At 51.4% G+C, this 24,534-nt stretch overlaps 1 protein-coding gene across 3 annotated transcripts; it reads left to right on the plus strand.

The window, feature by feature from the left end:
* Positions 1–3,046: 3,046 nt before the first annotated feature.
* KIF18B (kinesin family member 18B) lies at positions 3,047–24,534 on the plus strand. 3 transcript variants are annotated; one of them, XM_081218276.1, is made up of 16 exons: positions 3,047–3,288; positions 12,367–12,693; positions 13,493–13,650; positions 13,988–14,092; positions 14,296–14,406; positions 14,488–14,685; positions 14,999–15,175; positions 16,020–16,094; positions 16,256–16,356; positions 16,751–16,937; positions 17,273–17,400; positions 20,440–20,645; positions 20,900–21,425; positions 22,363–22,452; positions 22,957–23,042; positions 24,356–24,534. In XM_081218276.1, exons 2-16 carry the CDS (start codon positions 12,375–12,377, stop codon positions 24,517–24,519), a joined length of 2,631 nt encoding a protein of 876 aa, XP_081074402.1. In that variant the 5' UTR covers positions 3,047–3,288; positions 12,367–12,374; the 3' UTR covers positions 24,520–24,534. The 3 variants fall into 3 exon arrangements, with proteins under 3 accessions (XP_081074402.1, XP_081074403.1, XP_081074404.1); XM_081218277.1 differs by having other exon boundaries at positions 3,047–3,166; XM_081218278.1 differs by lacking the exon at positions 24,356–24,534 and adding an exon at positions 23,385–23,593.

Raw genomic sequence — 24,534 nt, forward strand, 5'->3', positions numbered from 1 at the left:
CACTTAGTGTCTAAGACTAGACACTTCCTATAACACCTGCCACCTGTGCAGCTTGTGCAGAGGCGGGGTTCCTGCCTCTTCCCAGACGGTAATGGGCAAATTCAAGGAGTTCTTCCCAGGTCCCCAGGGCACAAGTCCCTTTGCTCCCTGAGTGAAGAACCCCAGCCTGCATTAGGACAACTGCCTAGGCCAGTAGAGTTACAGACCTCTCCCTGCCTGCCCAGAACTAGGGATGGGTCTGCTAGACCCTGGGCTACTTCAGCTGCCTGCAGAACACCTGCTCTTCCATGAAGCCTTCCTGGACTTCCCCAGCAGTCATCTGCCACCTCCAAGGCCATACTGAGAGCGTCTTCCAAGTGGCTCACTCAGTACCTAACATGGCTTCCTCTAGTTGAGGCAAGTGGGGGCTACTCTTCGTTGCGGTGCCAGGGCTTCTCATTGCGGTGGTTTCTCTTGTTGCGGAGCACGGGCTCTAGGCCCTCGGTCTCAGTAGTTGTCACACGCCACCCTAGAGCACACGGGCTTCAGTAGTTGAGGCGCGTGGGCTCAGTAGTTGTGGTGCGTAGGCTCAGTAGTTGTGGCACACCAGCTTAGTTGCTCTGTGGCATGTGGGATCTTCCCAGACCAGGGACTGAACCCGTGTCCCCGGCATTGGCCGGTGGATTCTTAACCCCTGCGCCACCAGGGAAGTCTCCAAGGACCTTTTAAAATTGGTCTACACCCGAAGCAGTGAATGCTACATCCAGGTGCAAAGATGTGCAGTGACAAGGGTACAGGTGAATGGACATGCTTCCTCTCTGCCTCCTTTGAGCACCCAGGGTTGGTAGTCTAGCCACTTGCAGATAGTGAGACATCCACACACTTCACAAGAGCACAGAGCCTGTGGCCTTTCACACCCCCAGCCACGTCAGCCCAGAAACATCTGCTGCCAGACAAGGCAAAAATCCTGCACCCAGCCCTCATGTCTGGGTTCTATACTTTGAAGTTCTTGTTAGGCCAGTACCAGGCTACTCTCCCCTTATCAGCATCTGTGGTGTAGGGCCCAAGGGTTTTCCATCTGTGTCCACTAAGGTGGGCCTCACCAGGCCCTACCAAGCTCTCTCAGCATCACTGGGCTTGGTTGACTCCCTCACCTGCAGAATTCTTTTCCCTTGGCCTCTAAGATCCAAGGAATGGCTCCACTCACCAAACGAGCTCCACTCCTCCTTCAGACCTCAGCTTGCATGTCACTTCCTCCTGACACCTTCACATGTTCTCATTAGAGCCCATTTCTCATGTCATTGTTAGTCATTGCTTAATAGGCCAATTTCTCCCATAGCCTGAAAGCTCTATGAAGGTAGGAGGTGAGTGTTTATCACTCACCACCCTATCCTCTGAGCCTACTTGTCTCCTATCAGTAAATACTTGTTGAATGAATGAACACGAGAACACCCATTACTACTTCATTGAGTGTCTGCAAGTTGCTTTACCTACATTATTTCTAATCTTTGTAACAAGCTAAGTATTATTTTATCCTCTTTTTTTATAACTGCAGAAACTGAGGCTCTGAGAGGCTAAGTGACTTGCCCCAAATGATCAAGCAAGTAAATGTCCCCTTTCTACTGCCCATAGCAGGGCCAGCCTCTGCTCCTGGCCTCACCGTGACTCACCTCACCTTCTCCAGGTAATTGTCAGAGTCAGAACAGGACCAGGGCAAGACTTGGCTTACAGGGCACAAGAGGCTCCTATTCCCCTCGTCTCCTGGGCACCCCAAGCCTTCAACCACACTCCAAACCTCTGTTATAATGCACATCCCTGTGAGGGGGGAGGAGATCCCTAACCTGGAAGCCATTCTTTGACAGCTGATTTCTCCTGGGTAGTGGAGATGTCAAGAATACCCCGGTTTTCTGATAGCATCACAATAACGGCATGTTTGCATGGTTGTGTCTCATTTCATTCTCGCCAAACCAGCAGTGCTAGCTCACTGAATAGAAGGCGGTAGAGGTCCAGGTAGGTGAATGGAGTTTGGGCCAAATCAACCAGGGATTAAATAGTGACACTCGTATCTTGATGGCAGGCCAGCCAGGGAACTTTGCCTCCTGCTTTCCTGCATGCCTCAGACCTGTTCATGGTCCCAGTGTGGGGACAGATCATTAGAAAGTGGTGAGCAACGGACTCCTGGCAGCCATTGCTGTTTCATCCTAATCAGACTCATAGAAAGCTTACATATGCTGGAAGTTAAGAGGGTTTTCTAACCATGCTCTTAGGAAGGGCAGGATATTTGCCCCACTATATAGATGAGGAAACTGACACCCAGAGAGGAGAAGCGACTTCCACAGTCTCAGCACTAATTAATGATACAGGCACTAGTGATTGGAATCAGACTTCCCGATTCCAGGGCAAGGCTCTCTCTTCCACCTCCACAGCCCCCGATCCTGGGGATGAGCATGAGGGTGGCCCATCAGAATCCAAGCAGCAGACCACTGTGGAGGATAGAGACACTGCTGCCCAGCGGTGCCCTAAGGGGCCGCCCCTCATGTTCAACAATCCTTCCATGATACTCCTGGCACTGTCAAAGCCAAGCAGGTGCCACTCTCTGCCTCCACCGGTTTCTCCACATCAAAGCTTGAAGTTCATTCTTCGGATGGTCGCGGAAGAGAAGAAACCCTGGAGAGCGGCTGAAACTCCCTTCTTGGGTAAGTGGATGCCGACTTAGCCCACAGAAAAAGCAGGTTTGAAAACGTGTTTGATGTCTGGTTGCTGCATTTGGTGATGAACTCAGTCCCAGGGACAACTGAGACAGGCCGTAACCCACCCCGCCCCGTTCCCCCTCCGTACCCCAACCCCATACTGGTTTCTGCCGGTCAGTCTGGTGGCTCCAGCCTCAGAGACACTGCCTCAAACCTCCAGCAAGCAGGAAGGGGAAGTGCGCAAGCGCACGTTGACAACTCCCGCCACCTCGGAGTAGTACACTGTGACTTAGGAAACAGCCAATCAGCCATCCGGGCGGTAACCAATGGCAAGCGCCGATGAACCGACCCGGCTAATTTGAACACTCCGCGCGGGCCGGAGGTTGGCGCCGGTCGGGTGCTGGACGGGCGGCGCTCTCCGGTGGTCAGAGTTTCCTGTCTGCTGCGGCGGGACCCGGCAGCGAGGGGCGACACCAGCGGCGGGGAACGGACGAAGGGTAAGCGCTGGTCCACGACGGAGGCGGCCCCGCGGGCTCCTGCGCTCAAGTCTGGACCGGCGGACCCAGCTGCTGACGGCGGCGGAAGCCGGAGCCCGGCCTCTTTTGTGCGGGACATGGAGGTACAGCGTGAAGACCGATCAGGTCCCGGGCGGCCCCTTCCGAACAGGGTGGGGGGAGCTGCGGGGAGAAGGCCCTTCCTTCCATACCTGCACGGGAGATCGGGACCTTCTGCTTATTTGTACAGGACCTAGACTGGGCCCTCAAGTCTGCACCCGGGGCCCAGCCCTCTGTACATCCGCTCTGGGAAAGGTACCCCTGCTCATACGTAAGGAAGAATTGGGTCCTCCCGCGCACTAGAACTGGAGACGTGGGACTCTCTGCACATCTGTAAGGAGTAGCTAAGACCCTCGCTGCACATCTGTGCAGAACTGATTGCAGAGCTGTGCCAGGGGCCGTAACTTAGTTACTGGGGCACCCAGTAAATATTTGACTGAATAAAGGAAAATATGAAAGAAGATCTGCATGACGGAAAACCAGGCCTTCTGCTACTGTTCCTAGGATGCCTTTCCTCTTAGCTTTGACCCTTTAAGGTACTGAAGTGACACAGGACAGATAAGCCTGGTCTGTGTCAAGGAAAATAGGGGATTTTACTGCAGATGTTGGTTCTCCTGGTAGGGGGCGAAATGCTAGTATGTCATATCAATTCTAATAATGATGGCTAACATTTACTGAGCACTTACCAGGTTTGAGTTATCTCATTTAATCCTCACAACAACCCAGTGGAATAGATACTAATATTTACATTTTACAGGTTAAGAAACAGAGAAGTTAAGCCTAGCTAAGAGGAGAACATCCACAAAATTTTTCTGTATGAGCTTCTTATGGATGTTACACTGCTTTCACCAGTCTTATCACTATTCTTTTTCCTCTCCGGTCACACAGTCCATGGTTCAAACAACTACCAAAGTATGCAGTCCTTCTCTTCCTATTTCATGACTGAATTCCCCCACCATCAGAGAGAGATTTTAAAGTGTCTCAATTTGTTGGTTTTATCTTAACCAACCCAGCTCCATTTTATACCTTTTTTGAAAAAAAAGTATGCCAGTAGCATATTTTTAGAGGTCTTAATAAAAATTATCTCTATCTGGCCACAGAGCAAATCTAAACAGTTGTCAGAGTATTGTACAAACCATATTCTATTTCCACAAGCAATTAAGTTTAAAATACAAAAGAAAAAGAAACAAACCCACATTTGGATTTTAAAAAAAAAAAACATTTAAATAACTCAGTCAAATAGGATATCATTATTCTAATTAAAATGTAATTAGCATGAAACAGTGATAATGCTATGTATAAAATGTGGGGAATGCAGTTAGAGAATACTTAGAGGGAAATTTATAGTCTTAAAGGCTTACATTAGAACATGTATTTTTTCAAGATGAAAATGAGGCAGATATTCAATTTTAATAAGAGAACAGAACAACAGAATTAAAGTGTAGAAAGTAAAAGAAGTTAAGAGCAAAAATTAATGAAATAGAATTTTCCTATATAATAGAGATGATTAACTTAGCCAAAAGCTGTATCTTTGAAAAGACTAATAAAAAAGCCAGACCTCTGGTAAGATTGATTAAGACAAAAAGAAAAGAAACATGGAAAAATGACCTTAGGAATGAAAATAGGGACATAACTTTGGTTACTGAAAGATTAAAAGAGAGAGAAAGACTTCAATGGGAACTATTTTTGATGATGCTTTTGGGCAATTTTCTAGGAAAAACAACTTACCTAAACTGATTCAAGAAGCTATGAAAGGGACTTCCCTGGTGGTGCAGTGGTTAAGAATCCGCCTGCCAATGCAGGGGACATGGGTTCGATCCCTGGGCCGGGAAGGTCCCACATGCCACGGAGCAACTAAGTCCGTGTGCCACAACTACTGAAGCCCGCATGCCTAGAGCCCGTGCTCCGCAACAGGAGAAGCCACCGCAATGAGAAGCCTGTGCACCGCAACAAAGAGTAGCCCCCACTCACCGCAACTAGAGAAAGCCCACAAACAGCAATGAAGACCCAACACAGCCAAAAATAAATAAAATAAAATAAATAAATAATAAAAAAAGAAGCTATGGAAATTTTGAACAAACCTAGGACTACTGAAGAAATTTCATTAGTTTAAAATCTACCTTCACACACATCAAAAAACCCCACCAAAAACATACAGGCAATTGAAATGATTCTAATCTTATAGAAACTCTTCCCAAAAAAAGAAAGAAAGGAAGACAACACTTCCAGTCTATTTCTGGGGGGGGAGGCGGGGTGCCGCGCAGCATGCAAGATCTTAGTTCCCTGACCACGGATCGAACCTGTGTCTCCTGCAGTGGAAGCTCAGAGTCTTAACCACTGGACCGCCAGGGAAGTCCCCAGTCTATTTTGTGATACCAAAAATGAGGCAAAGAAAATTTCAAGCCAATCTCTTTTGTAAATGTAGTTGTAAAAATCTTAGATAAAATACTAGCAATCAGAAGCCAGTGATGTATTTTTACAAAATGCATTATGACTAAATTGGGTTTATCCCAGGAATGTGAGAATAGTTTAACAATAGAAGATCTATTAATACAACTTACACATTTACAGATTAAAGGAGAAAACATATCCCATTAGGTACAGAAATAGCATTCAATAACCATTTATGATTTTTTTCAATGGTAAACTAGAAATAGAGGTAAATTTCCTTAAACCAACAAAGAGCAAAATGAAAGTAGGAAAGAGACAAGATTGCTCACTATTGCTGCTTTCAGTATTGTACCTGAGGTCCTAGCCAGGGCTGCAAGACGAGAAAAATAAATAAAACTGATTAGAAAGGAATAAATAAAACTATCATTAGTTACAGCCTTATGATTGTCTATTTATAAAACAAAAGAACACAGCTCCTTCCTCTTTGCTACCACTCACAGAAAGAAACAGCCATCTTTGGACGTTTTTCTGTGGGTACTAAGGTGAGGGGGATTAAGAGCTGCAAAAGCCCAGGTAGAAGGCAGAGCAGGCTAGGATGAAGAGTAGCGCCTCTGACGACAGATCAAAGTCAAGATCTGGCCTTGCTACTTACCATCCATATGAGACAATTTCCTTCCTGGGCCTCAGTTTCCTTTGCAGAGTAGGGATGTAACAAATGTATCAGTAACTGCAGAATGAGATTGCTGTGAAAGATAAACGAAACACTTGTAAAGCACTTAGCATAGTGCCTGACACATAGTAGGTGCTCAATAAATGTTAGCTATAATTGTAGTTATTTTTAGGGTTTTGGCTTCAGACTGCTTTTCTCTGGCCTCTATTCATTCATAGGACAAATATTATACAGCATCTACTGCATGCTGGATCTGGCTCCTAGGCATCTGGGGTGCACAGACTATATCAGAAGAGGGTCCCGCTCTCTTGGACCTTAAGGACAAGAAACACAGTGTATGATTGTTGTGAAGGATCAGTGGAGGGGACCACAGCAACCACTATATAAAAGTACAACACCCAAGGGCTAAGCACTTTCCCTGCCTTCCCAGCTCCCACTGTCTGCAGGCAGACCCCCCTCAAGTCCTCAGACATTCTTCTCCAGGGGCTTCTGAGGATCTTGGGCTTGTTCTCTCTGTCCCTATGAGGATGGGCAGAGGAGGCTACCCTGAAAACAACTGAATCTTGGCTTCCCAGCCTCAGCTCCGCAGCGAACTAGCCTCCGGGTTTTAATGAGCTGCCCCAGGTTAGAAACAGGACGTGACTGTGGCTGGCTCAGAACCCTGAAGATCTTATTAAAGAATCATCTCCCTTGTACTTTGGGCTGAAAAGCTCTTTCCAGCCGAGGATCAAAGCAAACTTGACAAACGTTCTCTCATTAATCTCCCATCCCCCTGGGGCAGGAGCAGATCGGTAGCCGCTCTCTCTGGCTCTCAAGGGAGATGATGTGACATCAACATGGTGTGGCTGCCTCCCCCCCAGTCAGAGGCAAAGCAGAGACCAGGACCCAGGTGTCCTAACTGCGGCCATGCCAAGTGCCACCCTACCCGCTCCCCACCTCCCACCCCACACCCTCAGCGCTGTCTCAGGAAGAAGGAAAACATCTCATTAGGCAAACAGTCGGCCTCACTGGCCCTCAGGAGGCGGAGAGGAGAGAACTGTAAAGGTTAGGCGCATTCCGCTGCCAGTGCCCGTTTTAATTTCCTGCTTTGAATGTTAGGCTGCTCTGTAGCTCCAACTCAGCTAATAGAATGTAGACTCAGATGGTGGGCCCAGGCACCCTCTGCCTTCACTTTCCTGGTCACAAGAGTGGGGTTCCTGGGAGTTCCCTGGCGGGCGGTCCAGTGGTTAGGACTCCATGCTTTCACTGCCGAGGGCCGAGGGGTTCGATCCCTGGTCACGGAACTAGGATCCTGCAAGCTGTGAGGCGCAGCCAAAAAAAAAAGAGTGGGGTTCCCTGGGGGTGGGAATGCAAGGATGGGAGGCAGGAATTCTGAGTGTTGAAAGTTAGGTCTAGTCCATTTATCTGAAAGCGTTTGCAGCATACATAATGCTAGTTACATAAAAGGGATTATAATTATTATACAAACATAAGGGACTATTACAACAATGTGATCATGAGGGTGTAATACATAACGTCATTACAAGGCAGTATAGCAGGCTCTGTGGTCAGACTGCCCGGGTTGGAACCAGGATTCATCACTTACTACCACTGGGATCTTGGGCAAGTTGCTTAACCCTCTCTGTCTCAATTTTCTCACTGAAACATGAATATAATAATAGTATCTAGGACTTCCCTGGTGGCGCAGTGGTTAAGAGTCCGCCTGCCGATGCAGGGGACACGGGTTCGTGCCCTGGTCCGGGAGGATCCCACATGCCGCGGAGCGGCTGGGCCCGTGAGCCGTGGCCGCTGAGCCTGCGCGTCCGGAGCCTGTGCTCCGCAGAGGGAGAGGACACAACAGTGAGAGGCCCGCGTACCGCAAATAAATAAATAAATAAATAAATAAATAAATAAATAAATAAATAAATAAATAAATAAATAATAGTATCTACCACCTGGGGTCGTGATGGGGTTGAAAGGAGGTGAAACGTGTAGGGCGCCTAGAACAGTCCCTGACAGAGTGGGCACTTACCTGTTATGTTTATTATTATGATGAGCTGATTGCTGGGACAGGAACAGAATTAATTACACACAAGTAAAAAGATGATTATTGGTTGACATCTCTCCTTTGTTTTTTGTGGGGAAGAAATTAAGAAGTTTGGGGGTGAAGGACAGGAGTTTGAAATCAACTCAATTCTGCCTCATTCCCCAAGGAAAAAGTGAGTTGTTTGCTGGAGTTTTAGGTAGAAATCCTATGTTTCTTTGCTGAATGACCCTGGTAATTGTGACCCATCAGTAGGACCTCATCTTTCCTAGGAAAGCATTCATCTCTTCCTATCCCCCAGGAACAGCCCCCTGTTTCTTACCCCTGTTAACATATCCCTAGACTTGGGCTGAACTTTTCCAGGATATCCGTGACTCCTGCATTCCAGAAATTCCATCTCTTTGGGCTGAACTTTTCCAGGATATCTGTAGCTCCTGCATTCCAGAAATTCCATCTCTACCTTTGGTAGGCTGGCTTGAAGGTGAAATGAAAGGGGAGAGAGGTCTGAGGGGAATTCAAGAGAGAATAGGTAAATACGCTTTTCGGATTACTACCAGGGCAATATTAGGAAATCTATCCATGTCACCCTCTACATTAACAGACTAAAGGAGGAACACTGTGTGATCATCTCAGCAAGTGCCAAAAAAGCATTTGATAAAATTTAGCACCCATTCCTAATGGGTAGTGGAGGGTGGGGAACTAAATATAGAAGAGCTAAAAATAGAAAGTAACTGTTATTATTTGCAAACTATATCATCATTTAATTGAAAAATCTAAGAGAATCAATGACAATCTATTAGAACTAATAAGGGTGTTCAACAACGTGGCCAGATACAAGATCTGCATACAGAAATCAGTAGCTTTCCTATGTTCTGTCAAAATGAATTAGAAAATGTAATTTTAAAAAGAGCTTATTTACAATATAACAAAGACTATACAGTAACTAGTAATAAACCTCTGAAGAAATGTACAAAACTCATGTGAGGAAAACAATAAAATTTTACTGAAGATTATAAAGTTGTGAATAATGAAAAGAGATACAATATTCCTAGATGGGAAGACTTCATACTGTAAAGATGCCAATTCTCATATTAATCTATAAATTCAAAATAATCCCAATTAAAATCTTAGCAGGATTTTTCGTAGAATCAGCTTCATAAGCTGATTCTAAAATCATGCACAAGACAAGATGCCCAACAATAGCCAAGAAAAAGAACAATAAGGTGATATATTATAGAACCACAATAATTACAACGAGTTACGGAAAAAGGAACAGACATTTCAGTAGATCAGAATGGAGAGTCACAAAACAAATTCATGTTTATATGAGAATTTAGTTATGTTAAATGTGGCATTTAAATTAGTCGGGGGGACTTCCCTGGTGGCCCAGTGGTTAAGAATCCGCCTGCCAATGCAGGGGACACGGGCTCGAGCCCTGGTCCAGGAAGGTCCCACACGCCACGGAGAAACTAAGCCCATGCGCCACAACTACTGAAGCCCGCTCGCCTAGAGCCCATGCTCTGCAACAAGAGAAGCCACTGCACCGAGAAGCCTGTGCACCGCAACGAAGAGTAGCCCCTGCTCGCCACAACTAGAGAAAGCCCGCACACAGCAACGAAGACCCAACGCAGCCAAAAATAAATATAAATAAATAAATAAAAATTTTAAAATAAATAAATCAGTGGAGAATGAATGCACTATTTAATAAATGATCTTGAGATAGTTGCCTGCCATTTGGAAAGAAAAGATATTTAGGAATATCCTCATATCATTCACACACAAAAATAAATTCCATCTGGATAAAGATCTAATGTAAGAAAGGAAAAGTATTAGAAATATAAGAAAAGTGTTTATTATTTTAGGGAAGGAACGTCTTCTTAAATATGACATAAAAACAATAAAAAAAAAGGTTGACACATTTGACAATTTGAAAGTTGGAAACTTCAGTATGGCCAGAGTAGGATTTTTTTTTCAAGAATGCATGGTTGCTTTGATGCCAGGAATAATATCAAATAATTTACCACATCAACAAAATAAAGGAGAAAAAACATGTAAACATATCAGAAGATGCTGCAAGAGCATTAGATAAAGTTCAAGACATTCCTGATAACAGCTCTGAGTAAAGTAAGAACAGATGAAATTACTAATATGATAATGACTATTTGTCCAAAATCAATATCTAAACAGTGAAGCACTAAAGCCGTTTCCTTTAAGATCAAAAACACTACAGGGGGACTTCCCTGGTGGCGCAGTGGTTAAGAATCCGCCTGCCAGTGCAGGGGACACGGGTTCGAGCCCTGGTCCGGGAAGATCCCACATGCCGCGGAGCGACTAAGCCCGTGCGCCACAACTACTGAGCCTGTGCTCTAGAGCCCGCGAGCCACAACTACTGAGCCCAAGTGCCTAGAGCCCGTGCTTCACAACAAGAGAAGCCACGACAGTGAGAAGCCCACGCACCACAACAAAGAGTAGCCCCTCGCTTGCTATGACTAGAGAAAGCCCACGTGCAACAACAAAGACCCAACACAGCCAAAAATAAATAAATAAATAAATTTATTTAAAGAAAAAACAATACAGGGATGCCTATTATCATTTCAACATTGTTTTGGAAGTTCTAGGGAATACAGTAGACAACATATGAAATATTTGGTATAAGTATGGAGAAGAAAAAGTAAAAAAAATTATTTTCTGATACATAATTGTATACTCAGAAAACTCAATAAGCTCTAATAAAAAGCACTTAGAGTCAGTAAGAGAGTCTGAGGGAATTCCTTGGTGGTCCAGTGGTTAGAACTACGCACTTTCACTGCTGAGGGCCCATGTTCAATCCCTGGTCAGGGAACTAAGATCCCACAAGCCCCGTGGCATGGCCAAATAATGATAATAATAATAAGAGAGTTTGAGGGTAGTGGGTATAAGGCAAATATATAAAAATCCATCATGTTTCAGGACTTCCCTGGTTGCGCAGTGGTTAAGACTCTGCGCTCCCAATGCAGGGGGCCCGGATTCGATCCCTGGTCCGGGAACTAGATCCCACGTGGGTGCCGCAACTAAGAGTTTGCATACCACAACTAAGGAGCCAAGTAAGGAGCCCGCCTGCCACAACTAAGACCCAACGCAACCAAATAAATAAATAATTTTTTTTAATCAATCATGTTTCTCCATATTAGCACCTGGAAATAGGGAAGGTGTTCCATTCATAAGAGCAATAAAGTACTTAAGAATTGTATTAGGGCTTCCCTGGTGGCGCAGTGGTTGAGAGTCCGCCTGCCGATGCAGGGGACACGGGTTCGTGCCCCGATCCCGGAAGATCCCACATGCCGCGGAGCGGCTGGGCCCGCGAGCCATGGCCGCGGAGCCTGTGTGTCCGGAGCCTGTGCTCCGCAACGGGAGAGGCCACAGCAGTGAGAGGCCCGCGTACCGCAAAAAAAAAAAAAAAAAAAAAAAAAAAAAAGAATTGTATTAAAAGGACAATTATAGAAACTACCTGAAGATATAAAAAATACATGAACAAATAGAAAGGTAATAGCCATATTCTTGTGTGAAAACATTTAATATAAAATAAATATGTAAATTTAATATAATTCCGATTGTAATCCCAATAGGGTATTTTTTGGGGGGGGTTCTGGGATGGGGATGGAATCGATAAAATGTTCTTAAAGTCGAATAGAATAAATGACTGAAAATAGCCACGAGAATCACGAAAAAGAAAGCTGGGGTTGGGAGGGGTGTCTTGCCTTGCTAGATAAGAAGCAACTGTAAAGGAATGGAGTGGAAACAGTGTGGTGCTCGCACAGGAATAGACAGATTCGTGGAACATAATAGAAAGCCCAGAATAGGCCTCTGAAAACAATACAGTCATTGGATATGACAAAGATGGTCTTTCAGATGGGAAAGATATTTGTCAATGATTGGTGCTGGCATCAGTATTCTCTTGAGGTATAAAATGGAGCTGAGCTGTTGAGGAGGAGGTGGGAGAAGGCCCCTGAGTGCTAGACTGAGGGCACCTGGTCAGGCCTGGGTCAGATTGGTCCTCATCTCCATCATGTCTCTGCCCAGGTGTTGCCATGGTGATGGCGGTGGAAAACAGCGTGGTGCGGGTCGTGGTGCGGGTGCGGCCCCCCACCCTGAGGGAGTTGGAGAGTCAGCGGCGGCCTGTGGTTCAGGTGGTGGATGAGCGGGTGCTGGTGTTTGACCCTGAGGAGCCCGATGGGGGCTTCCTTGGCCTGAAATGGGGCAGCGTTCCTGATGGCCCCAAGAAGAAGGGTAAAGACTTGACGTTTGTCTTTGACCGGGTCTTTGGTGAGGCGGCCACCCAACAGGACGTGTTCCATCACACCACCCACAGCATCCTGGACAACTTCCTCCAGGGCTACAACTGCTCAGGTGAGCCCGTCTCCCCCTCTGCTGGGCACTGGTTGAGGAGCGCTCCGGCTGTGCGTTCTCTGTGGGCCCCCCCATTCATTCTTCTCCTGGGTGGGGACCACTCCACTGGGCCACGGGATACAATAGCAGATCAGGCAGACAGGGTTCCTGTATTCGTGAGGCTTAGAGTTTAGAACTGGGAGAAAACACATCACAAAATCACACCCCCGGGGCTTCCCTGGTGGTGCAGTGGTTGAGAGTCCGCCTGCCGATGCGGGGGACACGGGCTCGTGCCCCGGTCCAGGAGGATCCCACATGCCGTGGAGCGGCTGGACCCATGAGCCATGGCCGCTGAGCCTGTGCTCCACAACGGGAGAGACCACGGCAGTGAGAGGCCCGCGTACTGCAAAAAAAAAAAAAAAAAAAAAAATCACACCCACAAGTGTGTGGTTAAAAACCAAGATAAGTGATATGAGGGAAAGAATTGTGGGCCTTCCACAGAGGAAGCTACCCAGGCTGGAGAAGTCTTCCCTGAGGAAGGGATAAGCTCCCACCCATAGTGGAGACCCCTTTGCCCTCAAATCCACAAGCCTACAGGGGCACCAGGAATGGACACGGAGAACTCAACAGCTGTGAACGTAGGGGATGTGGGTGGGTGGGAGGGAGCAGTGGAACCGCGCACGTGGAAGGAAGGAAAGAGGCTCGGGGAGAAGGGAAGGGCTGACCGGATGGAAGTGCACTGGGGGAGCCCCTGGAGAAGCCCCCGGAGAAGGTGGATCTGGCCCTGCTGCCACCCTACTCCCTACTCTGTCTTCTGTAGTGTTTGCCTATGGGGCCACCGGGGCCGGGAAGACACACACCATGCTGGGAAGAGAGGGGGACCCCGGCATCATGTACCTGACCACCATGGAACTGTACAGAAGGCTCGAGGCCTGCCGGGAGGAGAAGAAACTCGAGGTGCTCATCAGCTACCAGGAGGTAGGGCTGTTTGCACCCCAGGACTGGGCGGCCCCATCCCTCATTCTCACAACCACCTAAAGAGGGAGTGGGGTGGAGCAAGCAGGAGCGGGGAGAGGGTGGTAGGGGGTGGGCAGACGGGGGCCCAGAGGGTGGACACAGCTCCAAGAGAGCCTGCGTGTGAACTGACCCCGCCTGTCCTACTCATCATGTGACATCATCCAGCAAAGTGCCACTCACCACGGCGTGTCTCATCATGCTTCCCTGACCCAGCAACTCAGCTCTCCCCAGCGCCTAGGGGAGAGGCTTCCTGACCAGCCTCTCCCTCGGGTCTCTCCCTGGCTTCCTTTCTCTTCAGGTGTACAATGAGCAGATCCACGACCTCCTGGAGCCCAAGGGGCCCCTTACCATCCGTGAGGACCCCGACAAGGGGGTGGTGGTGCAAGGGCTTTCCTTCCACCAGGTAAGGGGCTGGGCTCGGGTGGGATGAGCAGCCTTGTCCTCCAGGATCCCCTCACCGGGTAGTTTGGGGATGTCCTGGATGCTGTTGGGGCAGTGGTGGTGATAGCAAGGGGGTAACATTGGTCCTGAAGAGCAGCCCTTCTGCTGGGGGAAAAGTCCCCACTGGGGAGACCACAGCCCCCTTCCTGCACATCTCCTCTGTAGCCGACCTCAGCTGAGCAGCTGCTGGGGATGCTGACCAGGGGGAACCGTAACCGCACGCAGCACCCCACTGACGTCAACGCTACGTCCTCCCGCTCCCATGCCATCTTCCAGGTGAGGAGGGGTCACAGGCCAGGGCCTGAAGCTGGAGCTCCTGGTGCCCAGTGTCCCCTCACCCCTGCCATCTGCCCCCAGATCTTCGTGAAGCAGCAGGACCGGATCCCAGGTCTGACTCAGGCCCTTCAGGTGGCCAAGATGAGCCTGATTGACCTGGCTGGCTCGGAGCGGGCGTCCAGCACCCACGCCAAGGGGGAGCGGCTGCGGGAGGGAGCCAACATCAACCGCTCGCTGCTGGCCCTCATCAACGTCCTCAACGCCCTGGCCGACGCCAAGGTAAAGCTGCACGGAGCCACGCTCCTCCCCGGGACAGCGACCCAGTGCCCGAGCCAAGGGTCCCTCCCTCCAGCCCTGGGCCAAAAGCTATCAAGTCTAAATTTCCTGGTGGTCCAGTGGTTAGGACTCGGTGCTTTCACTCCAGTGGCCCGGGTTCAATCCCTGGTCAGAGAACTAAGGTCCTGTAAGCCCAGCAGTGGGGTCAAAAAAACAAAAACAAAAACAACACAAACAAAAAAAAGCAAAGGCTACCGAGTCTAGCCTGGGTCTGTGTAGTCCAGACACTCACTCCACGCCCACCCACTGTCCCCAGGGCCGCAAGCCTCACGTGCCCTACCGGGACAGCAAGCTGACCCGCCTACTCAAGGACTCCATCGGGGGCAACTGCCGCACGGTGATGATCGCTGCCATCAGCCCCTCCAGCCTGGCCTACGAGGACACTTACAACACCCTCAAGTATGCCGACCGGGCCAAGGAGATCAAACTCTCGGTGCGTGCCAGCTGGGATGGCCACCACCCTGGAGTGGGGGTGTAGGGGTGTCGGGGGAGCCCCCAGGCTGGGAGGACGAGGGGACAGGACCCACTGGCTTTCTCTGATACCTGGAGCAAGCGTTCCCGCAAGGCCGAGGGAAGAAGTGACATAGTCCTCGTCCTTAAAATATCACAGCACTGGGCTTCCCTGGTGGCGCACTGGTTGAGAGTCCGCCTGCCGATGCAGGAGACACGGGTTCGTGCCCCGGTCCGGGAAGATCCCACATGCCGCGGAGCGGCTGGGCCCGTGAGCCACGGCCGCTGAGCCTGCGCGTCCGGAGCCTGTGCTCCGCAACGGGAGAGGCCGCAGCAGTGAGAGGCCCGCGTACCGCAAAAAGAAAAAAAAAAAAAAAAAAAATCACAGCACTGGGATGATTGAGGCAGAATCTTCTCAAGAGGGAGGCAACGGAAGGGAGTGGCCAAGTATCAGCCAGTGATCTTTGTCAGACTTGTTTTTAGCAGCAGGCCCATATTTTTGGCAAAACAACACATAACAGATAAAAGCAGAGTTGCCCGGTTTCCCCCGCCTCCTCCAGGGAGCCCCGGTGCTCCAGGAGCCGCTGCGGCAAAGCCCCTGGCCTGCGGAGAGCATATCGGTCAGGGAGCCGGGGTCTCGGGTTCAAAGGCAAGCTCTCCTCTTGCTGTGCTAGGAGAGCCACTGGCCTCCCTGTTCCCTCAGTCATGAGGGTGAGTCTCGGGAATGTGAGTGAGGTGTGCCTAGCGCGGCGTCTGGCCGCTGGAAGTGGTTGCCGAAAGCTGCTTTGAATGAACGAACAGATCCCTCCCCTGTGCCCCCATCTCAGCTGAAGAGCAACGTGACCAGCGTGGACTGCCACACCAGCCAGTACGCCAGCATCTGCCAGCAGCTCCAGGCTGAGGTGAGGAGCCGCCCCGGGAGCTTGGCCGGGAGGCAGGGCGCCCGGCTCGGGGCGGGGCAGGACGGGACGGGACCGCCGGCGCGCGGCCAGGGCGCTCTGCCTGCCCCCTGCCTCCTGTGCTCCCCCGGCGCGCTCTGAGGGGCTGGGCTGCTTCGTTCCAGGTGGCCGCCCTGAGGGAGAAGCTCCGAGTGTACGAGGCAGGGGCCCAGGCCCCGCAGCAGGACTCCTCGCAGCCCCCCAACGCGGGCCCTCCACATCAACCGTGAGTTCTGCCGCCCCCTACCTGCGCCCATCCTTTCTCCAGCTTCTGCAGGGCTAGGACTCCTCGCTTCTGTTCTGGCATCTGGGGTTAGGGGTTCCTCCTCACTGCCCGGCACACTGACTGTCACCTAGAATGGTCTATGTCCAAGGAGTAAATCACACCCCAGCCTGTATAAGCAGCACCTACTCTTCAAAAGAAGGTGCATTTAAGGGGCGGGTGTCATTGTTTCCTAAACCAGAAAATCCCTGACTCCTTCTCCCACGCTCAGCTACTGCCCTCTTGTTACCCAAGCATCCACCCCTTATGGACCTGGAGCCACAGAGATCCCGCCGCCTCCCTGATTTTCCCACCTGCCCCCGCTTCCCACCTTTCACACCTCTCCTTTCCCCCTTAGCCTTCCCAGCTGCCCCTCGCCATCCCGCCTCCCCAGCCAGCCCTGCACCCCAGAGCTACGCCCAGGGTCGGCAGTCCTTCAAGAGGAGAGCCTGGGGACAGAGGCCCAGGTGGAGAAGGTCGTGGAAGGCAACTCTTCAGACAGGGAGCAGCCCCCAGAGGGCAAGGACGAAGGTCCGGCTGAGGAGGTAAGACTTGGAGCTGGTGGAATATTGAAAGAAATGCCCCACCCCCAACTCACAGGGTCCCTTCAGTCCCAGCTTCTCTACCTGGATGTCCTACCACCTCGGTCATTAGGAGGCTGTCTAATCCTGCACAGGAAGAGCTAGTCTGTCAGATTCTGTGGGTCTGGAAGTGGGGAGGCTGAGTGTTAACAGAAGGGGAGCAGGGAGGGAGCACGGGGACTGGTCGTTCCAGGAGCTGTCATTCCCACTCCTGGAGGAGGGACGGGTTGTAGGAGCTGCTCACGTAAAGCGAGGGAGGCCGTCCTGGGCCCTCGACCTGTGACTCCCTTCCTCTCTAGGTTCCAATCCAGGTGCCAGCACAGAACCTCAGACACCCATTGCCCGGCTCCCCTGACCTGACCCTGCAGCCCAAACCAGTCGTGGACCACCTCCCACCACGGAACCTGGGCAGGGGCCGTTCTAAGCAGTAGGTATCTTCTTGCTCCAAGGCGGGAGGTGATGGGTTCCAGGCCTCCTGGGGTGGGAGTTGGCGCTAAGTACATCACAAAAGCTCTGTTTCTGCTCTAGTTAAAGAGGCAAGTCTTTTCTCATCAATATTGTCCCTTACCTGCTGTCAACAATTTGATATTATCACCTACTCTGTTTATGTAGCATCCTCTCTATTACTCCGTGTAGCTGGCAGCCCAACAGGAGGGAAGCAAAACACCGAATTCCATCCAGACAGCTGGCAAACGCCGAGCTAGGGCAGGGCTGCCTGGGCTAGTGCTTTGCTCTCCAGTCTGAAGGCCAAGCTGCCTGTGCTCAGCAAGGAGACAGCTGCCAGGAGAAGCTGGGCAGCAGCTGAGCAAGGGATAGCTTTCCTGAGTCAGGTGTTCGTCATGTGTCTTCATCAACAGATTGATGGCTGCTCTTCTCTGAAGTAAATACAAACCCAAAGAGAAATGGCTTTGGGACCATTCTTTCCGTGCTTCATAGAGAGGTGGAGCTAGTGTTTTCTTCCTTGGCCCCCAGAACATAAACCCTCTGCCACTTAGCTTTGCTGCTGCCAACCCTACACCTCCCCCCCCAGCACGCTTCACGCTAAGCAGTGTATTTAAAGCTTCCGGACAGAAGGGCCTGTTTAATTTTATTTCTTGTTGGGGAGTGCCTGTTCCCGACTCAGCAAAAAAGGCTGCAGCCTGAATAATCAGCGGCTCATTATCTGTCTCCTGCTGCCGACTCCCCGGGGGCCCTGGAGTGGCAGGGATGCACTGGCGGGATGTCCCCTTGGCCCCGAGGGAACAACCGTGGACTCCCACTGATGACTCAGGGTCTCTCTGCCTGGAGTCCCGCGTTGCTAGGACACCAGGGTTCTCATTTCTGCTTTGCCTCTGATTTTGTGGTTTCTGACAAGTTGCTTCAACCTTGGCTGCGATTTGGGCATCATGGTCCTTGTTTTCCTTACTTCTTAGAGTTAATAATAGATACTAATAAACTGTGATGGAAGACCCCAAGTGTCAGGGGCTGCAGAACATTCTAGATCTTCTCCATGCTTGAAAACAACCTAACCACCAGATAATCGAAAATAATTTTGCTTTGAACTTAGAGTTTAGAATCTTAGACCACCAGGGCACTGAGTAGATCTTAGATTTTCCAGTCCAGTGGTTTTTCAGAATTTTTTTTTAGCGGCAAAGCCCTGTCTTCAAATGAAATCTTATGCTGAGGTCTGATATATAGAACAGATAAAGCAGAGCTGTTCCATTAAAAATGTCCTCTGATGGGTTTCTTGAAACCTGAATTGAAAACCCATGATATAGACCGACTCCCCGTCTGCGGGGGCTACGCAGCAAGAGGGACGGGGCCAGACCTGTGTCATCTGACATCCAGGCCAGTGGCTTTCTCCCCAGACTCTCACTTTTCTCAGTGGTCTAATTTTCATATAATGTGTGGCTCAGGCAGATATAGAATGAGTTTCTGCTGTGTCCTTTTTAATTTATATCCTGCCTTCTTTCAAAAAGGCCTTGAGGCTGCTTTATAAAATGAGATTGGGTTCCCTGAGCACACACTGAGGACAGAGGAGGGGGCTCAGAGATGTCCAGGCAGGTAAATGCTACCCAGGGATAAATGACTGGCCATGAATAATCCCCACCGAGATAACTGTTTATCCTTTTATCATGGGTGTGCCTCACAGAAAGAAAATCTGCTTTCTTAGAATCTAAATTTACAACATCAATAATCACATTACCCTCGTAATTTCCTTTATTTTTTACATATATATTTTTTAAAATATATTTATTTATTTGTTTATTTTTGGCTGCATTGGGTCTTCGTTGCTGTGCGCGGGCTTTCTCTAGTTGCGGCGAGTGGGGGCTACTCTTCATCGCAGTTCGCGGGCTTCTCATTGCGGTGGCTTCTCTTGTTGTGGAGCACAGGCTCTAGGCGTGCGGGCTTCAGTAGCTGTGGCACGTGGGCTCAGTAGTTGTGGCTCGCGGGCTCTAGAGCACAGGCTCAGTAGTTGTGGCGCACAGGCTTAGTTGCTCTGTGGCATGTCCCCTGCATTGGCAGGCAGATTCTTAACCACTGCACCACTAGGGGAGTCCTTCGTAATTTCCTTTAAATAGCCCCTCAGTGCATGTGAAGTATGTGTTAATACACACATACTCTCTCAGCATCCCAATCACTAAATAGGAAGAGCAGACTGAATGCATTTTTGAGGGTCTCCTCAGAACCAAGGTCAACATGGCCTATCTTATTTAATCTCTTATTATCCTAACAAGGTAGATGGCATTATTATTACTATTATAGAAAACAACAATTAACTAACCTTATAGTGCTGGGTATGTGCCAAGTACTCTTTAAACACTTTATATCTAAGATAACCCATTTGGGGAATTCCCTGGCAATCCAGTGGTTGGGACTGTGTGCTTTCATTACTGAGGGCCCGGGTTCAATCCCTGGTCAGGGAGCTAGGATCCCGCAATCTGCTGGGCGATGCCAAAATTTTTTTAAATAATATAACCTATTTCATCTCCCCAGCAACCCTGTGAGGTGGCTGCGTGTGTTGACCTCATTTTAGAGATGTGGACACCGAGGGTAAGAGGTGATCCGAGGCCATGCAGCTGGGACGTGTTGGAGCCGGGTTTTGAGCTGTTAGTCTGACTTGAGCCTGGCTCTTCTCTGCTACCTCCCATTGCCCCTCTGGGAAATGGACTTAAGATCACAGCACTTGTAGGTGGCAGAGCTCAGAGGAAACTCAGACCTTCCGCGTCCAAGGCCACTTAGTGCCCTTTCCCTACTTCCCAAGTACTGTCTTTGTCAGGGGCATGTTTAGTGGGTGAAGCCGCCCACCATTACCGGGGTCACCTCCGCCGGCCTTGGTCTTCAGCACGGCTGGAAGGGTGATGAGGCCGGCCAGGCAGTCCGGGAGGGCCAGTGCACGTGTGCTGCTCACCACACCTGGAGCCCTGGGGCCGGGTCCTCCGGGCAGGTCTGAGGCGGAGTGGGGATCCCCTTCCCTCTGTTCCAGGTTGGCTCTGAGGGTGTTGTGCCTGGCCCAGCGCCAGTATTCCCTGCTCCAAGCAGCCAACCTCCTGACCCCTGACATGATCGCAGAATTCGAGATGCTGCAGCAGCTGGTACAAGAGGAAAACACTGAGCCTGGAGCAGAGGCCACCGGGGAGCCTGACCCGGCCAGGGGGTCACCTCTGGCTCAGGAGCTACGTTCAGAGTCAAGTGAGTCTCAGCCCTGCTCGGCCTCTGTCTTCTGGTGCCAAGGGGTGGCTGGGGCCCCAGGTGCAGGGTTATAGTTCGGTCAGAGACTGGACCTCTAGGATGATGGACTTCTGCACAGAGAGGCCCCAGGGGTCATGCAGACCCGAGGAGTCAGGGGCTCCTGCCTGTCCCGTGTCTCTCTTCCCAAATTCTACAAATTCTCCTTCCTTCTGGCCAATCCCTGATCTCCCCTCAGCACCCTCCTCTCTGCCCAGAGTCTCCAGGATACTCCGGCCCTGTGACCCGGACCATGGCAAGGCAACTGAGTGGCCTCATACACACTCTCGGGGTCCCACCCAGGCCTGACCGCACCTCAGCTCAGGCATCCCAACGGCCCACAGAGAAGAAGAGGAGGAGACCGAGCCCCTTGGAGCCAGACAGCCCACCAGCCCCGAAGCCCGGGACCAAGCGCCAGCGCCAGTCCCTCTTGCCCTGCCTGAGGAGGGGGACCCCTCCTGAGGCTCGGCTTCCGGATGGGCCCATCACCCCCACGGGGGGACGGGCCTCCTCCCCCTGCCATTCCCCTCACTTCTGCCCAGCCACAGTCATCAAAAGCCGGGTGCCCCTGGGCCCTTCCTCTCTGCAGAACTGCTCCACCCCTCTGGCCCTGCCCGCACGGGACCTCAACGCCACCTTTGATCTCTCCGAGGAGGCCCCCTCAAAGCTGGGCTTCCACGAATGCATTGGCTGGGACAGTGTCCCCCGGGAGTTGGACAGGCTGGATCAGCCCTTCATCCCCAGGTAGGTCTCCCTTCTGGCCTCAGCAGGGGGTGAGGGGTCAGCAAGGGACAGAGGTGCTGCCCAGGGGAACGGAAGACAGCACACTCTTGGAGTTGGGACACTGCATCTCTCCCTTTGGTCTGACCAGCATCCAGGCCCAGGAGAGCAGAACGCGCCGTTTCTTTGGAGGCGTTGCTTCTCTCCAGGCCCTGCCTTGTCCATCTATACTCCAAAGCCGCCTGCTCTGTGCTGGTTTGTGACATGCCCATGAGTAGCTCACAGGCGCCCCCTATGGGGAGGGTCAGCAGGGAGGAGGAACTAACATGGGGTGCCCAGCCCACTCTGTTCCTTGCCGTCACTTGGGCCTGGTCTGAGTTCTGTATCCCACTGAGAAATACCTGTTTCTACCACTTCCACCCCAGACTTTACCCTCCAGCCCAGCATCTGGAACTGGGAAGGGGATCCTGAGAAAACTTTATTCAGCATTTTTCAGTGGGAAGATGCTCTCACCCTTGGCTTCTGCCCGCATGGCGGGGAGGGGGGAGCAGCAACCAGCTCAGGACAGTCCAAGGCCGCGAACAAGCAGCAGACTGACCTGGACTCGGGAGGCCGAGGATGGCAGGCTGCCCACTGCTCCCCCCACCTCTCCCACAGCCCGAACCCCCTCTCAGTAACAAGCTCAGAGCCAGGCAGGTGGAAGGGTGAAACTGTCTGAACTCCAGTTCCCCAGACGCGCCAGAAACTGCCACCTGATGTTCTCCCAGAGCAGGCCTGTCACTCAGCTGTCAGCCCAGGCCGAGTGAGGCAGGGAGAGGAGTCCGCCTCTTAGGAGGAAGAAACCTCAGAGGTCATCTTGTCTAACCTCCCTGCCCCGCAAGCCGGGCGCCGGAGCGGGAGGTGCTGGCACCCTTTTCTGGTTCCCTCCTGATGTGCCACCTTCCTCCTCCTCCCTCCCCAGCGGACCCAGGCCCCTGTTCACCGTGAAGGGCCCCAAGCCGGCAACTTCCTTCCCTAGGACCTCAGCTCGTAAGAAGAGGCGCGTTGTGAGGTGAGGCCGGGGAGCTGTGGGAGGAGGAACAGCAGGAGCTGTCACCAGGGCGGCGGGCGCCCGGGCCAACTACTGGCGCTGCGCGTGTCTCTAGACCCCTTGGAGCCCGTAGCAGGGGGTCTTGTGAGCAGGACCAGCGTCTGGTTGTCTGAGGGTCCCTGGGCTCTTGCTACTACAGGATTATATTAGAGATGTCTCCCTCCTTTGGTAAAGGCCACAGACCCTCTCTCCATGAGGGGACATTCAGTGTTCACTGGGTAATCCAGGGAGTGGACTCCCCACCCCCTCACCTCTACTTCCCTCCCAAACCCCACTCAGCTCCTCTTCCCTCTGCTGCCTCTCCCACCCTCAGGTCTGGCCTTGGGTGCTTCCTACTGGTGCTCAGCCTCCCCCTGCTCCCAAGGCTCCGTGTCTAGCTCTTACCCTCCCACCCCCCCCGCCCCCCCCAAAGTCCAGAGGCTTGGCCGTGACCTTCCCCCCTTCTTCCTTCCTTCCCTCCCGCAGTTCCTCAATCTCCCGCGGCCACAGTCGCATCGCCCGCCTCCCCAGCAGCACCTTGAAGAGGCCAGCTGGGCCCCTGGCAATCCCAGGTGACTGGCATTTGGGGGCAGGGATGCTCTGGGTCACAGTGGCAGATGGGGACAAGAAGTAGGAGGGGAGGGAATTCCCTGGCGGTCCAGCGGTTAAGACTCGGCGCGTTCACTGCGGTGGCCCAGGTTCAATCCCTGTTCAGGGAACAAAGATCCCGCAAGCCGCCAAAAAAAAAAAAAAAAATGTAGGCGGGGACAGGCGAGAGGAGGGCATGGGGTACTTCCGAGCATCTCAGGGACCCTGGTGAGAGAGATGGGGGATGGGGTGGGGGAAGGGAATGGTGGGATACAGCCTCACTTTTCTCCTTCCTCCCTGCCTCCCCTCATCTAACTGGCCTGCAGAGCCCCCCTCCAGTCCCCACTCCCCTGGCAACCAGAGGAGCCAGAAGGAACTGTTGGGGGTTGGGGGAGCGCTGTCAGCTGGGAGCTGCTCCGCCAAGGTGTCCTGACCGCCCGGCCCCTCTTGGTCCCTGGCGCCGCCTAAACCGGGAGCCCTGACCTGCTTTCCTCGGCTCGGAGCAATTAATGCCAACACCCTCTTCCTTTATTAACAGTCCTCCCCCAGACGTTCATTCTGCTACTCGCCCTCTTTATTAATCTCTTGTTACACTCAGCTTCTCAGCGTGTATTTATTCATCTGTGAGTTTTAACGTGTTGCTATTTTAAAGGGTCTCCCTAGTTTATAACATCATCTCCCCCTAGTTTATAACACCCTCCATGCAGGGAGGTGGCTTTTGGGGGCTTTGTTGCCCACCCGCCATCTAACACAGGGCTCTGCACAGTGATGCCCGCTGTGCAGTTGAGAAGGGCTGAGCATGGGATGGGGGCATGAGGGAGTCCCAGCTTGGCTCTTCCTGGCTCTGAGAGGAAGGCGTCTTCAGCCCCATCCCCCCAGCCTGGCGTAAGAGCCCCAACCCCATGCCACAGTCCTGGCGATGATGCAGATGATGGTGGTGCCTTGATTTCCAAATGAAGAGAGTTTATCGTTTTAACCCTATTGTAAACAGGATACACACTCAGTGTAAGAAGTGTAAACCTTAATGCTACCACGTAGACATAAGAGCTGTTAATACGTGGGTTTATATCCGCTGATCCTTCAGTTCTGCATATATATATATATATATATGTATAGATATAGTTTTTTATTATAATGATTAATAAACCATCTCCATCCTTGGTGTGTGTTTCTCTCTGTACACCTAGGTAGGATAGCAACCCCTTCCTCCTCTTCAAGAAACTTCTGAGTATAAAAAACATCCCCCCGCTGCCTCCTCCTTCAGCCTTACAGGTGGGCCCTGTCCCTTACTCCGCAGCCCCACCTTCTGCTAAGGGCCCCTGCTCCTTAGCAGGTGAAGAAGCTATCACCCCTGGAGGCCTGGTCCATCCTCCTACAGCCTGCATGTGGTGGGGTGCCAGGAGTCCTGTCGTCAGAGAGAGCGTCTTAGTGGTCCCCTGGTCTTACAAGGCTCCAGGCTGAGGCTCCACCTGCTGG

This window comes from Mesoplodon bidens, assembly GCF_964165515.1.
Source record: "Mesoplodon bidens genome assembly, chromosome: 19".
NCBI classification, from domain to species: Eukaryota; Metazoa; Chordata; class Mammalia; order Artiodactyla; family Ziphiidae; genus Mesoplodon; species Mesoplodon bidens.